Source organism: Doryrhamphus excisus, chromosome 15 (genome assembly GCF_030265055.1).
Source record: "Doryrhamphus excisus isolate RoL2022-K1 chromosome 15, RoL_Dexc_1.0, whole genome shotgun sequence".
Taxonomy (NCBI): domain Eukaryota; kingdom Metazoa; phylum Chordata; class Actinopteri; order Syngnathiformes; family Syngnathidae; genus Doryrhamphus; species Doryrhamphus excisus.
This window is the reverse complement of record NC_080480.1, coordinates 9,084,364-9,101,391: the sequence shown is the minus strand read 5'-3', so window position 1 is coordinate 9,101,391 and position 17,028 is coordinate 9,084,364. Positions and strand designations below refer to the sequence as shown.

The 17,028-nt window shown below is 42.1% G+C and overlaps 1 protein-coding gene across 14 annotated transcripts in view; it reads right to left on the bottom strand.

Annotated features, from left to right (window-relative positions):
• Positions 1-17,028, bottom strand: part of rbfox1 (RNA binding fox-1 homolog 1) — a 209,782-nt gene that overhangs the window by 17,176 nt on the left and 175,578 nt on the right. For 11 of the 14 annotated variants that reach the window (XR_009119600.1, XM_058049648.1, XM_058049650.1 and 8 more), the window contains 3 exons: positions 16,799-16,931; positions 12,310-12,349; positions 3,193-3,257 (listed from right to left, as the gene is read on the bottom strand). Coding sequence is in view for 11 of the 14 variants with exons in the window: in XM_058049648.1 (XP_057905631.1) it covers positions 3,193-3,257; positions 12,310-12,349; positions 16,799-16,931 (238 nt within the window). In the remaining 3 variants the exon portion in view is untranslated. The remainder of the gene's footprint in view (positions 1-3,192; positions 3,258-12,309; positions 12,350-16,798; positions 16,932-17,028) is intronic. The other 3 variants (XR_009119601.1, XR_009119602.1, XM_058049652.1) reach the window with 1 other exon arrangement.

Sequence of the window (17,028 nt, the reverse complement as noted above, 5' to 3'; positions counted from 1 at the left end):
TTCTACCGCTTTTCCTCACGGGGGTGCTGGAGCCTATCCCAGCTGTCTTCGGGCAAGAGGCGGGATACACCCTGGACTGGTCGCCAGCCAATCACAGGGCACATATAGACAAACAACCAATTAGTTGCCAATTAACCTAGCATGTTTTTGGAATGTGATAGGAACCCGGAGTACACGGGGAGTTCATGCAAACTCCACACAGAGATGGCCAAGGGTGGAATTCAACCCTGGTATCCTAGCTGTGAGGTCTGCGCGCTAACCACTCGATCTCCGTGCAGCCCTAAAAATAACCAATTACCTAAAAATGTCATCCAATACTTCTCTACAAGAGAGGAGAAATATGATCTCAGGGAAGAACTAAATTTGAAATTTGAACACTGACATGTTAGGACTACGTTAAAAAGCCATAGCATTACAGTATGTGGAATCAAACTATGGAATGGATTGAGTAAGGACCTCAAACAATGCACAACGATGAGCCAATTCAAGAAACAATACAAGCAGTTGATGTTTGCTAAATCCAAGGATGAAGAGTCTTGAACCAGTCATGATGTGCTATACATATCACCTTGTACTACTAAAAATACTAAATAATAATTTAAAAAAATTCAATTATAGTAGAAAGGCAGGAAGTGAACAAATGTAACAGTTACTGATTGTAAAAGTATCTGTAAAAGATTCTTCCTACTCCTTTTGAACATGTGTAACTGGGAACTGATTATGTGGTGCACTCAATTGTAGTCTGATGCAAGTTCAATACCAATGTAGAATGCTACATATCATCATGTCTTTGAATGAGTCTTCTGAATGCCTTATATTTGTATTTTATTTAATCTAGCCATTTCAGGATAATAAAAATACAACACATTTGCAAATATACATATATTTTTTTTACTAATACCGGGCTATACTCAACAATGAAACAGCATGATTTATTCATTTCTTTCTGAAAAAGGGTGATAGAGTGAAACGGAGTGGCTCATACCCCTCCTACCTATAGGATGAAATTAAATATGATTGGATTTCATTCCTGAACAGTGATCGAGTGGTTAGCACGCAGGCCACACAGCTTTTCCTCACGAGGGTCGGGCATGCTGGAGCCTATCCCAGCCTATCTCCGTGCAAGAGGCAGGATACACCCTGGACTGGTCGCCAGCCAATCACAGGACAATTTGGAGTCACCAGAGTACCCGGAGAAAACCCATGCACACACGGGGAGAACATGTAAACTAAACACACAGGAATTGAACCTGGGTCTCCTAGCGCGGTATAGAAAATGGATGGATGGATTTAATTTCTGTCCACCTTTTCATTTTAATGTCATTCTTTGACAGAATTCTCAATTAATCAGTTAATTTTGTCTGACAGTGACTTACGTACACATGACATTTTTACATGATTTGACGGTGACATTGAGAGTAGACTCTGACTACTATGAATCGAATTGTCGAATAATCGACAGTTATAAGACACCCCTGTAAAAACTAAGCCAAATTATGCAAGTGACTTTCAGCGGTGGTGCTTGATGAGACAAGCTGGAAATTTTTTACATTTGTATGAGTAAAAAATGTCACATTTTTCCTTGAAACATTGTCTGTTTTTACTTTTATGATATTATAATGAATAAAATAATAAAAAAGTACTAAGAGAGGCTTTTTACTTCAACTGATATTTGTACAATACACAACCAAAACATTTGAACAGAGGGACATCAATGGCAGGTAATTATAGGAGATGTTTTTTTTATTTTATTTTACAACCTATAAAAACAAAAATCTGACCCAAGACAGATCATTGGTTTGTTCGTTTAATCTCCTGTCACTTTACTGCCTGTTCTGATGGAAATAATCATTTTCAACACCCATGGCATATACAGCCAGTGTCATAACACATTAGCTTGAGCGCTTGAACCTACTTTGTCCACAAAACATGCAGGCCCTGTGCTTTGCCTTGCACCAAAGCTACAATCCTGACAATATCCGTGGGTGCTTATGAGTTTGGTGATGTGACCGCTAGCAAAGATTGTTGAAAAATATAATGAATAACTGGGAGTTATTCAAAATTAGAAAGCAAAATCATACATAAAAGATGACTTCATTATCCCAAATAATTAATATTTCCAAGCATATTAATTATTAATAAAAAAGAAATGGATGGATGTCTCAAGTTCATTGCATCACTGAATTAAATACCACAATTCTGGATGAGGACCTTTCAAGGTTTTGAGTGTCTTTTAAACATGCTATATATATATATATATATATATATATATATATATATATATATATATATATATATATATATATATATATATATATATATAGTATATATATATATAAACAAATCTAATTCCGGATGACATATATCAATCTATGATCGTTTAAAAAAATGGAAATAAAGCATTGGATTTAAGCACGACAGCCTTTATATGGACGTGGTTTTTCTTTAAGCGTTAAAAGTTACTCAATTCAGTCTGCCTGTCATGTGACATCATCGCCACACACTAAATGTAACATGGCGGATGGCAGAGGACCAGCCAGCGAGCGAGCAATAATTAAGCCACCATTGCGGTCCATCGTGGGGAAACACGTTGGCTTTTGCAAAGAGGGAGATGTTCTAAATACGTCACTCCCTGTTTGTATGAAAAAGTAAGATACCACGACCACACCAGGCACCCGTCGTTCCTGCTACAGCAGTGGAAGGTAACGTCACTGCTCTTACTGTACTTAAACAAATGTATTTTGCATTGAAAATACCCAAAAAATGTACATAAAAGTATTGAATATTGAAAAAGAGTAGTAATCTGCAGCAGTAGAAAAGCTCCTGTTAATTCAACCTGATATATTGGTTGCACTTTATTCAAATAAAATGTGAATGCATTTTCTATTAATTGTTGTTTACTCGTTTGTTTATATCCATAATTGATTTATACCCGATTCCCTCACAAAAAAAAAAACAACAAAAATCATTTTGGATTGAATCGGTCTAAATTAATCAATATCGTCCTCAGCAACCAAGAATAATGATACTTTATACCCCAATACAGTGCAATCCAGTAGCAATTAGCTATGACACTGATCTGTTTCCCACATGTGCATCCAATTTTTTTTACACTTATATATATCTGTTGGCATCCAGCTAACTTGCTGTTTCACTGCTTCTATGGTTGCTATGTGGGGAGCGTTATCATACCTGTCACTGTATGCAGATGCTGTGGCAGCAGTAGGCTGGGCAAATCGGTAGGCAGCGTAACCACCCTGAAAACACACACACATGTATGATTTATACAATATGATTTAAACAATAACAATAACAGAATTTTTGAGAGTTTTTAATTGTTGGTTAACGCAAGAATATGCACACTTCCTTCACTGTTTAGTGTCAGTAGCATAAAACATAGTAGGTGTTAATTGTTACTTGGTGTGTATGTTGCATCTTACTCCCACACATATTTGTAATGCAGAGATGCATCTCAAAAAACAAAAATATTCTAATTTATTTAATATTAGGAATTCAGTTAAGACCAATTAAAGGCTCTGGAAGTTTTTGTAGTTCATTTGCTAATAACATCGCTACTGTTTTCAATTTTATTAGATACTGTACTGAGTTTGGAGTTTTCAGTAGGCTTAAGGGTAGGCTATTATACCTTTTTCCACTTTTCTGACCTATAAATGTAGTAAGAATGTTGTATTCTCGTGTTAAACGATGTCAAAGTTAAAGTTTTTGCATTTTGCATTTGGAAGTGAGCTCTGAAAGAAGTTTGGGATGGCTCAAAACGCTCAGTTTCAAAAGGCATGGTAAAACTGACCCTTTGTGATGTCACACAGGTGTGGACTTCCATATACGGTTCATAGTAAGGAATCACTTTGTGTGTGTGACCAATCACAGCAGACTGGGCATGCCCGGAGGCCGTGGGTGGAATAAATTAAAAAGGACCATTTGGGCAGGAAGCACAAATCAAAGGAAATACTGCTGGAATAGGTGCAGATTCTGAAAAATCCAAAAAGTTTTCTGTGTGGGTTATTCTGTCAGAGTCAAACTTGACTCGAGTAAAACTCAAAGGGTCAAAAAATGAGCATAATAGGTCCCCTTTAAGTTATAATCATCAAAACTATTAAGAGACTAAAACATGCATTTTTTAAATCTTTCACTCTGTAGTGAACTGATTGACGATAAGAGTTTCACATGAATTGAAAATAAATGAATTTTGCAGAGCTATTCTAATTTACTGAGATGCACGTGTATATTCTGTGTAATCGAACACTGGCAATTATTGTAAAATCCTGTGGCTATGATTATAGTTCCTGTGCTGTGTTTTGCTGTTTAATCCGTTCAAAAAACAAACACAGTGGCTGTGGTTGGCTGTGGAATCAGCCACTGGCAAAACAGACAACCCCGCAGGCACTCATTTCTATTCAGTGCAACCTCTTCCAATACGGTGGGAGTTTTAGACCTGGTTTACTGGTTGACTGATAACAAGCCAAAACAATATGCAATGCTCTCCTACAGCCATGATGTGCTTCAGCCCCATGGTAACTATGGAGCATCTTATTTGTTTTCTACAAACATTCATGGTGCAATTTTGTCATAAGTGAGCTGCAACCAATCCCAGCTGACTTTGTGCAAGGCGGGGGCGCACCTCGGCCTGGTCAGCAGTCATGCACAAGACAGTATACATGCATAAGGCAATACAGTATAGCCAAACAACCATTCACACTCACATCCGCATCATTGAGCAGTTCAGAGAAGCTGAGTTTCTACGTCTTGCATTGGATTGTTGGTATTGTTTTTAGCATGAGCCTATACAACATTTTACAATGGGACTCTGGGTTTCAAGTCTTTGCAGACAAAGCAGAGTATAAATCTTGTGTTTATTGGTTTGTGTTCTCTGAAGTTCAGTTGGTAGATCTTTCATGAAAAGGTGCTGCTTTCTCTTCCAGGCTACAGTAGTAGCCTGAACACGCCTCACGTAATTTCACCTTGAGCCCTCTGTGCTCTATGACGATGAGAGAGTATGTCTTTCCTGACACCAGCATTATATATCACATTATTCCCACTATAAAATGTGGCTTCACGTAAGGAATAGTTAGTAGGTGTGATGATGGACTGTGGCAGGAAGATGGACAGTCTGCCCTCTGTTAAGTGACCAGTCATTGCAACGGTGAACTGTCACTTCGAACTGAGTGACTAATGGAAACTGTGTGCACACTGATCTGTGTGTGTGTGTGTGTGTGTATGTGTATGGAAAAAGGAAGGAATCTGTGTGCATGCTCATGGTCAGGGTTTGGCCACCCAGCACTCCATCTAACGTACAGTTATGTTCTCATCCATCAAATTTACTGATCCGTCGAAGTAAGACAGGTAAAGCAAGACTCCTTAAATCCCAGCTAGACTTGTGCAGTGTCGCATTGCCTGAATGCACTTTGCTAAAACCATCAATGGCAACAGACACTATCACTAATTTAACGTTCTGTATACATGAAGTTTTTCCTGGTAGAAGGTGTTCTTCAGCAAAGGCCAGACAAAATGACACTGGTCTCCCCAGTGTTTAGTAAAGTCCTTTTTCTAATTAGAAGGACTGAGTAAAGCACGTGGGGTTTGGATCCTTGTATGTTAAAAACTCACATGGGAAATTTAGTCTAATGATTGCAGAGCACTCCATCAGATACAGTATATTACAGCCATGTCAGTTTTCCAACTCAGCTTTTCTGTTTATATGTGGCCTACGATATTATTCTCTAACGCTATATAATGGTTTAACGGTACATGCTTCTACCTTTCATGATAGAGGGTTTTGATTGATTTTGATTTGTTTGATTCCCGGTAACGGTGCATCATGGAAGGGCAAAAACTAGCTGTCATGAATTTCCAATTTTGGCCCAACTTATTTAGATAAAACATACATATCGTGGTGTAATGCAGTTCCTGTCAGGATCCCCTCCCCCTTCCAGACCCCTTCCCCTTCCCTACCTTTTGTTTCTTTATGACAGCACCCTTTGGTAGGCATCATCCTTGATGCCTTGGAAGCTTTGTCGCATCATCCTTGACGGCAGGTCTTAAAAGCCCACGGAGAGCGAGAGACTTCACCAGATTGTTGACAACCTTCGAGTGGTAACACTTGTTCGCTTAGGTTTTCATGTATGATAGAGATTCCTGTTTTTGATCATATTTTTGCATCTTCGCAGTGGGATACATCTTCGGCCTGCTGCCATGCTCGTTGCCCTGCCGTCCTGGTCAAGCCTCTGTGGACTTTCCCCTTCTTACCCTTCAATAAACTGTCTTCTTTAACCATACAAGGCGTCTGCAATTTGGAGTTCATCCACAACGCCGACAGAAAAACTTGACAGAACAATCTGGTCACACAACATGGACTCCGCGGACGCCCGAGAAGTATTGGGCGCTCATAATGTGCTCCTGGGACACCATTCAGAGATTCTTCAAGGTCTAACCGAGACCAACAAAGCCATTCTTGTTCAACTCAGGGACTTGACTCACAGGTTCACCGAGACCAAGACCAGCTCTATGCCGGACAAGTGTGTGGACATATCAGCCCCTGAGCAGTCAGTATCAGGGGAATCAAGTGCATCAAGGGAATCGAGTGCCACCCAGCCAGAACCGTTTGGGGGTGAGTTCCATAAGTGTAAAGGATTTTTGATGCAATGCCAGCTTGTGTTTCAACAGAGACCCACTACCTTTTTTGATGAGCAAAGCAAGGTCAACTATGTTTTGGGCTTGTTACGGGAGCGAGCATTGGCATGGGCAGAGGCCTTGTTCTTGTCCCAAGGTACGCCAAACTCTTTTGATGAGCTATCCCAAGCGATGAAGGCTGTGTTCCACCATCCCGAATCTTTGGGCACTACGGAGGGCCGACTTCTATTCTTCGCCAAGGATCCAGAAGCGTGGCAGATTACTCAGTAGATTTTTGGACATTAGCAGCAGAGTCTGGATGGAATGAAAGGGCCCTCCGACAGGCATACATCAATGGGCTAACCGAAACCCTACAGGATGAATTAGCAGCCAGAGATGAACCCGACGACCTCAAGACACTTGTTGCTATGAGCATTCGCATTGACAATCGACTCCGGGAACGGAACAGAAGACGAGCGTCACGACCTCCATCACGACCTTCCTTCAGTCCTGGAGCACAGTTTATGGCCGCTCCAGAGACCCGTCAACCTGCCAACTTTAGGCCAAGCTTGCAACAACACACACAAGAGGAGCCTATGCAGCTGGGACGAGCAAGACTAACTCCTGAAGAACGGAGCCGCAGACTACGGGCTGGGGAGTGCTTGTACTGTTCCAGTCCCAATCATTTTCGACGAGACTGTCCTAAACGTGAACCCTCACACCCAGATGTGAAGGTGGGAACCTTAACAAAGGAAGCAAGCTCAAGGAAGGTCCCCATTAAACGCCTGACACTGGTTGCCCAACTCCTGTTTGGTAATATGTCCCTCCACGTGTCAGCCCTGGTGGACTCTGGAGCAGAAGGCAATTTCATTGATGCCGATCTGGCAACTGATCTTGGAGTCCCACTCAAAGCTCTAGAGGCTAGCTTTGTGGCGAAGGCTCTGGATGGTCGCCGTCTGGCGACTGTCACCCACCAGACTGAAAATATTACTCTCATGCTCTCTGGAAATCATCAGGAAGAAATATCCTTTTTTGTATGGAAAACTCAGGAGGATCCTGTGATCCTGGGATTTCCGTGGCTCAGTCAGCACAACCCCCAAATCAACTGGACTGGAGGGGAGGTACTCAGCTGGAGCAACTTGTGCCTCTCTCATTGTCTGAAGTCAGCTGTACCTCCTTCCCCAAAGGACACCCCCAGTCCCGAGGCACCGCCAGATCTGTCCCAGGTCCCGCCAGATTACATGGAATTAAGAGAAGTTTTCAGCAAGAGTAGGGCACTTTCCCTTCCTCCACATAGGCCCTATGACTGTTGTATTGATCTCCTTCCGGGGGCCCCTCTCCCTGTGGGAAAGTTGTATAACATCTCATGTCCTGAACGTGAGGCTATGGAGACGTACATAAGGGAATCCCTAGCTGCAGGGATAATTCAACCCTCCTCTTCCCCAGTGGGAGCTGGATTTTTCTTTGTAGGCAAGAAAGATGGCACTCTGAGACCCTGCATAGACTACAGAGGCCTAAACAACATCACAGTCAAGAATAAGTACCCCCTGCCCCTGCTCACATCCGCCTTTGATGCCTTACAAGGAGCTGAAGTCTTTACCAAATTAGACTTGCGCAATGCTTACCATCTAGTGCGCATAAAAGCCGGAGACGAGTGGAAGACAGCTTTCAACACCCCCTTGGGGCATTTCGAATATCTGGTTATGCCGTTTGGCCTGTCCAACGCCCCAGCCGTTTTCCAAGCTCTGATAAATGATGTATTGAGGGACTTCCTAGGAAGATTTGTGTTTGTTTACCTTGATGACATTTTGATTTACTCGAAGAACCTTGACGAGCATATCTCCCATGTTCGCCAGGTCCTCCAGCGCTTACTGGAGAACCGACTGTTTGTCAAAGCAGAGAAGTGTCTTTTCCACACTGAATCCGTGTCATTCCTGGGCTACATTTTGGGAAAAGGCAGTGTCGGGGCAGACTTGGAAAAGATAAAGGCAGTAACTGAGTGGCCCACACCTCAGACCAGAAAGGAGTTACAACGTTTTCTGGGGTTTGCCAACTTTTATCGCAGATTCATTCGCAATTTCAGCCGTGTCGCGGCGCCCCTATCTGCGCTAACATCAACTAAGACTCGGTTCTGTTGGAACCATCAAGCAGAAGAAGCGTTCCAGGAACTTAAGCGGTTGTTTACCACCGCCCCCATCCTGATCCAACCTGACCCTTCCAAGCAGTACATTGTTGAGGTGGATGCCTCGGACACGGGGGTCGGAGCAGTGTTGTCCCAAAGGGCTGAGGATCAAAAATTGCACCCATGTGCTTTTTTTTCCAAACGCCTTTCCCCAGCAGAGAGGAATTATGATGTGGGCGACAAGGAGTTGCTGGCAGTCAAACTGGCCCTGGAAGAGTGGCGACACCTGCTGGAGGGAACGGACCAACCATTTCTGGTATGGACAGACCACAAGAATCTCTCTTACATCCAGTCAGCTAAGAGGTTGAACTCCCGCCAAGCAAGATGGGCCTTGTTTTTTTCTCGATTCCAGTTCCAGCTTACCTACAGACCAGGCTCCAGAAATATCAAACCAGATGCCCTTTCTCGTCAGTTTGGGGGCACCACCGATGAGAGGTCAGAACACACCATTCTACCGTCTTCACAGATAATCGGGGCCATCGAGTGGGAGATCGAATCTGTGGTCAGGCAGGCCCAAATTGACGAGCCAGATCCTGGAACAGGACCTGCAAACCGACTATTTGTTCCAGATGCTGTCCGTACCCAAGTGTTGAAGTGGGCCCATGAGTCCCGCATTGCCTGCCACCCGGGAATAAATCGTACAAGCTCCTTTATCAAGAGACAGTTCTGGTGGCCTACCTTGGACAAAGATGTCAGGAGCTTTGTGTCAGCCTGTGGAGTGTGCGCCAGAAACAAATCTGTCCACCGACCACCCTCTGGGTTACTACAACCACTACCCCATCCTGGACGCCCCTGGTCGCATATTGCAGTAGATTTTGTCTGTGGACTTCCACCCTCAAATGGCAAAACCATCATCATGACCATTGTAGATCGCTTTTCCAGGTGCGCACATTTCCTGTCCTTGGAGAAGTTCCCCTCAGCCTTGGAAACTGCGAAACCCCTGGTGGATCATGTTTTCAGACTTCATGGCATACCCACCGACATTGTCTCCGATCGAGGACCCCAATTCATATCCCGTGTGTGGAAGGAGTTCTGTAAAGAGCTCGGAGCTACATCCAGCCTCACGTCAGGGTACCATCCCCAGTCAAATGGGCAATGCGAGAGGCTCAACCAGGATCTAGAATCAACCCTTAGATGTGTTACTGAGAACAATTCTTCCAACTGGGCTACCCACCTAATTTGGATTGAGTACGCACACAATTCTATGACCAGTTCTGCACTGGGTATGTCTCCATTTGAGGCCGCACTAGGCTATCAGCCACCTCTGTTCCCTGCCCAGGAGTCTGAAAGTTGTGTGCCGTCAGTGCAGGCCCATCTTGAACGTGCCAAGCGGGTCTGGAAAGAAGCTTGCACGGCCATGCAGAGATCATCGGAAGAAAATAAGAGGCTGGCGGACAGACGGCGGATCCCAGCTCCACAATACTCTCCTGGGCAAAATGTTTGGCTCTCTTCCAAAAACATTCCCATCAAGACTGATGCTCGCAAACTCTCTCCCCGGTTTCTGGGTCCATTTGCCATTGAGAAGATTGTCAATCCTTCAGCGGTGAGGCTCAGGTTACCACCCACCCTACGGGTACACCCAGTATTTCATGTCTCCCAGATCCGTCCTGTTACCACCAGTCCTCTGTCTCCTCCTTCGGAACCTCCTCCTCCTGTTCGTGTCATTGATGACCATCCAGACCTCAACGTCCGACGTATCCGGGACGTTCGTCGGAGAGGGAGAGGGTACCAGTACCTGGTGGATTGGGAGGGTTACGGCCCAGAAGAGCGTTGCTGGGTACCCCGCTCTGCTATTTCAGACCCTGGCCTTGTCCGTGACTTCCATCGCTCCTATTCGGACAGACCTGGTGGGTCGCCAGGTGGCGCCCGTTGAGGGGGGGGTACTGTCAGGATCCCCTCCCCCTTCCAGACCCCTTCCCCTTCCCTACCTTTTGTTTCTTTATGACAGCACCCTTTGGTAGGCATCATCCTTGATGCCTTGGAAGCTTTGTCGCATCATCCTTGACGGCAGGTCTTAAAAGCCCACGGAGAGCGAGAGACTTCACCAGATTGTTGACAACCTTCGAGTGGTAACACTTGTTCGCTTAGGTTTTCATGTATGATAGAGATTCCTGTTTTTGATCATATTTTTGCATCTTCGCAGTGGGATACATCTTCGGCCTGCTGCCATGCTCGTTGCCCTGCCGTCCTGGTCAAGCCTCTGTGGACTTTCCCCTTCTTACCCTTCAATAAACTGTCTTCTTTAACCATACAAGGCGTCTGCAATTTGGAGTTCATCCACAACGCCGACAGAAAAACTTGACAGTTCCTGAATGCAAATGTGGCCAAAAAAAAAAAAAAAAAACAAGGATATGGTGGTCGTTTTGATGTTATTCACTTCTCTTTATTAATATCTTTTATTAAATACATTCAAACCACTCCAGTGTTGGTCAATAAATGCTAAGCTTTTATATGTTTTAATAATTATCATTCATTCATTCATTACTGCTTATCCTCACGAGGGTCGCGGCTGTGCTGGAGCCTATCCCAGCTGTCTTCGGGCGAGATGCGGGGTACACCCTGGACTGGTCACCAGCCAATCACAGGGCACATATAGACAAACAACCATTCACACTCACATTCATACCTATGGACAATTTGGAGTCGCCAATTAACCTAGCATGTTTTTGGAATGTGGGAGGAAACTGGAGTACCAGGAGAAAACCCATGCATGCACAGGGAGAACATGCACACTCTACACCACATGCCCGAACACCACATCTGGTAACACCAAAGTATGTAGGATTGCAAGCTTTATAGTATGCGTAAAGCAGTTAATGTGCAGTTGCAAGCCTATCTTGATTACTGCCGCTTCCATATGACTTATTATTCCATATTATGTCCATATTATTTATTATCATCACAATCGCAATGCCCTAGTTGAGTCTGCGGGCTTCTGGTTGTCCTGTTCTCATCCTCTTCTGACACCCCCACATTTTTCTTCTTTTTGTCAGTCTAAAAGGACCCAAAATACTGTACATATTTGACAATAATTATCCAACAATCCACCACGGCTGAGCTCTTTTTCTGTCGAATCAAATCTACTTGAATAAAACATCCTCCTTTGACAAATATAAACGTCAGTGTCAGGAGCTCGCTTGCTAATTAATATTAAATTGTCTGATTGCAGTGTGGAGCCGCAGGGCTAATGGGGGAGACAACGAAGTCAAATGTTATGGGAGCGATCCATCCAGCACCTCCTCCACACTCACATGGGATCATTGTATAAATTATTAAGCACTACTGAATGTGCTCTAAACATACTTTAATATCATGGTTTCAGTCATTTTTATAGGGAAGATTTTTTAGTTTTGAGGTCTTGAACTAGTTCAGAAATCTCAAGATGCAGTTAGAAATAAAAAAAAAAATACTAATTGTGGAGCTTGTTAAGTGAAAGCAAATACCATGTAAGTTCAGAGATGGCTGTTGCATGCAATGTCATACCAGTAAACAATACTTACATACATATCTGCACCATAAAATCCATCCTGGTAAACAACACTGTAGAGGATGCAAAGACAAACACACAATAAAACAAACAAAAAAAAACATCCATATTAGTGCATGTTGACATGCAGGCAAACAGGCTGGCTACAAACCAATCCCCATGTCCGCAATCCAAAAGATAACCAGCAACAACAACAACAAATAATAGGACAGGAGTCAAAGGAGAAATATAGCAAGCACCTCCTTATGTAACGGCTAAATAAGGAAGCTGGGAGAATTTCAAAAAATTACCTACAGATTTTTTGTTTATGTTTTACAGTTCTTTAAATAATAATATTGATGTCTTAAATAATCTGAAATCTGAAATAATCTGAGATTGCAGTGCTGGGATTCAAGTGTCTTTTTTCACTATCCCAATAAATGGAATCCTGCATGTTCTTATGTTATAATGTATAAATAATTTCATACAGTATTATGGGATTTACAGTACAGTACTGTGTAAAAGTTCATGGCACCAGCCTCATTTCCGTGACGTTGTCGGTGTAACACCCCTCAGCTACAGCATAGTAAACAAATGCTTGTCAACGTTGACTTGATTCAGTATATTTTTCATTGAATTAGTAGTTGGGACAAAATATTGTGTTGCTGCTGGATGTTCACAGTATTCAAGTGATACTAGTACTTTCCAAAAGACGAAGGTTTAAGACAACGGATGAAGCACATGAATGAAGCAAGTGCAGAGAATGAGACAGAGTACTAAAACCATGGATCAACTCAAATATCCAGCAAAGGTTACAAACTAACAAACTAATGTTTTACAAGTTTGATATTCAGCACCAAGGCTATCCACTAGCCTTTTGTAAATGCATTTTCATTGAGGTTTTCAATAAGAATGATCTTTTGTGAACGTATATAGTACATGTGGAAGGAAACTTCATAACATTTATAATCAAATATACAGCGAAAATCAGTATGCCGATCAAAAAGGTCCACTGTGGTGACTTCGTAATCAGGAAAAAGCCAAAAGAAACAAACAATATACAGTATATACTGGTTGAAAGTAGTCTTGCGAGAAATTCTAGTAAATGTCATAAAAAGTAAAACGAATCATTGAGATGTTTGGGCATTTCATCCAAAAAGAACTCTGCTTGAAACAATCATTTAAACCACGTAACCTTTATTGACCCTGCATCTTAAACGACTCGAGACTCGCATCGAGAATTGTAAGACACCGGAATCAAACTAGCAATAGGAATCGGGACCAGAATCGTCCAAATTCGCTGCCAGCAAAAACGATGCAATGCCGTGTAGCTCCTTCATCACGTATTCATGAGTATTGCTGGTTTGAGAAGTGGTCCTACATTCCTATTTTTTGAGCATTGTCTATGTCTAGTATTGTTTTCCATTTGTGTTATCTTTCTACTGCGTCTTTCTCCGCTTAGGGCTTCATCCACCTCTTTTAGTTTGTCTCAGAGTTTTTCTCTTGGCGACCTTTTGTTGGCGTCGCATTTTGTTTGTTTTGACCTTTTGTATGTTTTCATGTTCCATCCACCGTGTCGTGTGCGTTTTGACAAAATTGTAATTCTGATTTTGGGTCCAAAATTGAATTAAACTGTAATATAACAGAAACATTGTTTGTGTACCTTGTACAGTGTATACGACTGAAAGGGTATAATGAAGACATTGTGAAGTCAACCAGAAAATATGAAAACAGAAGAAAAAGGAAAATAAAAAAAATATATAAACAGGAGAGTAACAGATTATTAAGGCAAAAGTGGGCATTCTTGTTATTCATGAGCAATGACAGGAAACTCTCAAACCAAAATGAAATGGAATCTGTCATACAATACTGTTTTACTATATTTCCGAGCTAACTGTAGCCAAACACTAATTATTCAGTAGAATGATTCTACTGAATGTATAACGCTTGGTGAGAAATTAGCTAAAAAAAAAAAATGGGAGCTTGAACACGCCGCATAGTACAAAATAAATAAAATGAAACGCAGTATACACTTATTTAACTCCCTGCAAGTACTGCACTTTTACACAAGTGGGTGGAGGTAAGATTAGCCATCAAATAATTATTTCATTCCAAAGAGTGTTTTTATACTTGTGCCTCTTGAACTGTGGTTGAACCCCTTGTTTCATGATATGAAAGCAAAAATATGACATTTGTGAGATTACAGTCCCGTACACACATAGTATGTGCATGTGTGTATTAAAGAAGTAGCAGTCCTCAATTGTTCTGTTCTGTCTGTTCTTCACACAGCCAAGGCTCCCATCTCACCAGCCATTAGACAGGTTTCCAACTGTTTGTGCAAATGCCGATCAATACTGCTTCAAACATTATGGAAACCCACAGGGCTGTGTCTTTACAAATGTGGGGCTGCCCCATTTACTTGGAACCTGAGCTCAAATCAGGCCTTTGAATGTACAAAGCTAAATATTTCCTGGCTATAGCACCAGATTCATTAATAACAGATGCTTTAATAAAAATACATCACAGTCTACATTAATAATTCACCCTATGAGTACTGCAAGAATAATTATACGGCACAGCAGCATGAATGAAAGTACAATTTGTACCACTTGTCTCTTGGTTGTGACCACGCCCACAATCCTAATCTCTTTGTAACTAGAGATAAACCATTTAGATACACTGCAGGTCTAAGTGTCTTATTCCAATTTAGTCTCTCTTTTATTTTGTTTTTTTTTTGACCATGCAAATACAAACTTCCACAAGAGGAAGTTATCCAGCATATCTTGAAGGCTTCAAATTAGTATAAAATAGTAAGGTGTAGCATACTGTATACTATTAATGTGTAAGTGTATTTTCTGGTTGGAAAATCACAAGTGACCATCAGACCCTGGATGACGTCATGTTCGTTTGTGCTCAAAATGGAAATTTTTTGGGCATCTCAATTGCGAGGGTTTGAAATCATAGTCGATTTCCTATACAGTCGTCCCTTGCTACATATCGTTTTGAATTTCACACCTTCAGTCTTACTGTTTTTCCAATAAATTAATACATTATCCCTTTTTCATGATCAAATGCTGCCTATATTTAATAAAATTTTACATAGAATTTGCCGAAATTAAGTGTTTTGAAGCATAAAATGGACCAATGAACTAATATACAAATATGAGGTGGAAGATGCATTCGGAAATGTGACACTATGTAGTATTTTACATGTTCCGGTAATGTTTGGTGAGGGACACAAGCATTAGACCTTATCGCCGGTACACAGGCTTTGCAGGCTTTTGTAGCACGTTTGAATTATCACACAACTGGCACAATAATAATAACATATTAATCATCATAATCATAATACGTGTTACTGTACTGTAATCTTATCTCAAGCATGAACACAAGTCTTATTTATGTCTTAAATTATATATTTTCTCTGATTATGTCTACTATGTTGGACAATATGAGTGTTAAGATTACTATGGGGTTACATCATGTCTAAAAGGCTCCAATAATGTTAAAAACATATTTAGAAATATCCATCCATCCATTTTCTATATCGCTTATCGTCACAAAGGTTGCGGGCATGCTGGAGCCTATCCCAGCTGTCTTTGGGCGAGAGGTGGGGTACACCCTGGACTGGTCGCCAGCCAATCACAGGGCACATATAGACAAACAACCATTCACACTCACATTCATACCTATGGACAATTTGGAGTCGCCAATTAACCTAGCATGTTTTTGGAATGTGGGAGGAAACCGGAGTCCCAGAGGAAACCCACGCATGCGCGGGGAGAACATGCACACTCCACACAGAGATGGCTGAGGGTGGAATTAAACTCGGGTCTCCTAGCTGTGTGGCCTGCGCGCTAACCACTAAGGAATCATACTTCATGGAAATTCACTTATTCCGGTTGGGTCTGGAACCAATTCAACCAATTAATGAAACATCAGATGATACAAATATTACATTCAAGCAAGTTTTTATGTTAATAAACACATTATCCTGAAGTCATGTGATCTTGAAGTCTTAACTCTCATTTTAAATAAAATCCCAACCAGCCCTTTTTCCCAATTGGCTTGCAGTCATGAAGAGAAAATGACATGAGAACCAACAGAAAGGTGGAGAATCACATCTGCTGCCCTCAACACACGGCTCTCCAGAGCATCTCATACCAAATAGTTTGCAGGAGTTGCTGTTGAGGCTGTAGAGATGTTTGTATCATTTGGGTAAATGAGTTAAAAAGTGGATGACTTCCCATTCCAACATTTTACTTCAGCAAACCACAATCCAAGGTCAAGTTGACAGTCATTTTCAATGACTCCATGTACAAGCACATACCTTGTAGCATGCCTCTTGGTTAATTCAACATGCAATGGAAGTAGGGGAGTTGGTTATTTCTGTGAGGCAAAGCATGCATCGCTACACTGCCTCCGGGCACGGGGATTCAGGACTTGCCAGTGGGTAGAAACCAAAAAAAAAAACATTTGACCAAAGGGGGGGATAACTGAACAGAATAACAAAGGATACTCACCCTCCATAAGATGGAATATGAGGAGGCGGAGCGGCCGCCCTGAATGTGTTGTAGACTGTTCGTCCTCGACCTCGTAGGTGGGTCCCTCTGTATGCTGCTGCTGCACTGGTTGCTGGGTAGGGAAAACCTGGTACTGGAGATGGGGGGAGAGAGGGGGGAGTCACACATACTGTGTTATATTATTACAGTGTTTGCATTTGCTAACATTGTACACTTTTTGTTTTGCATCT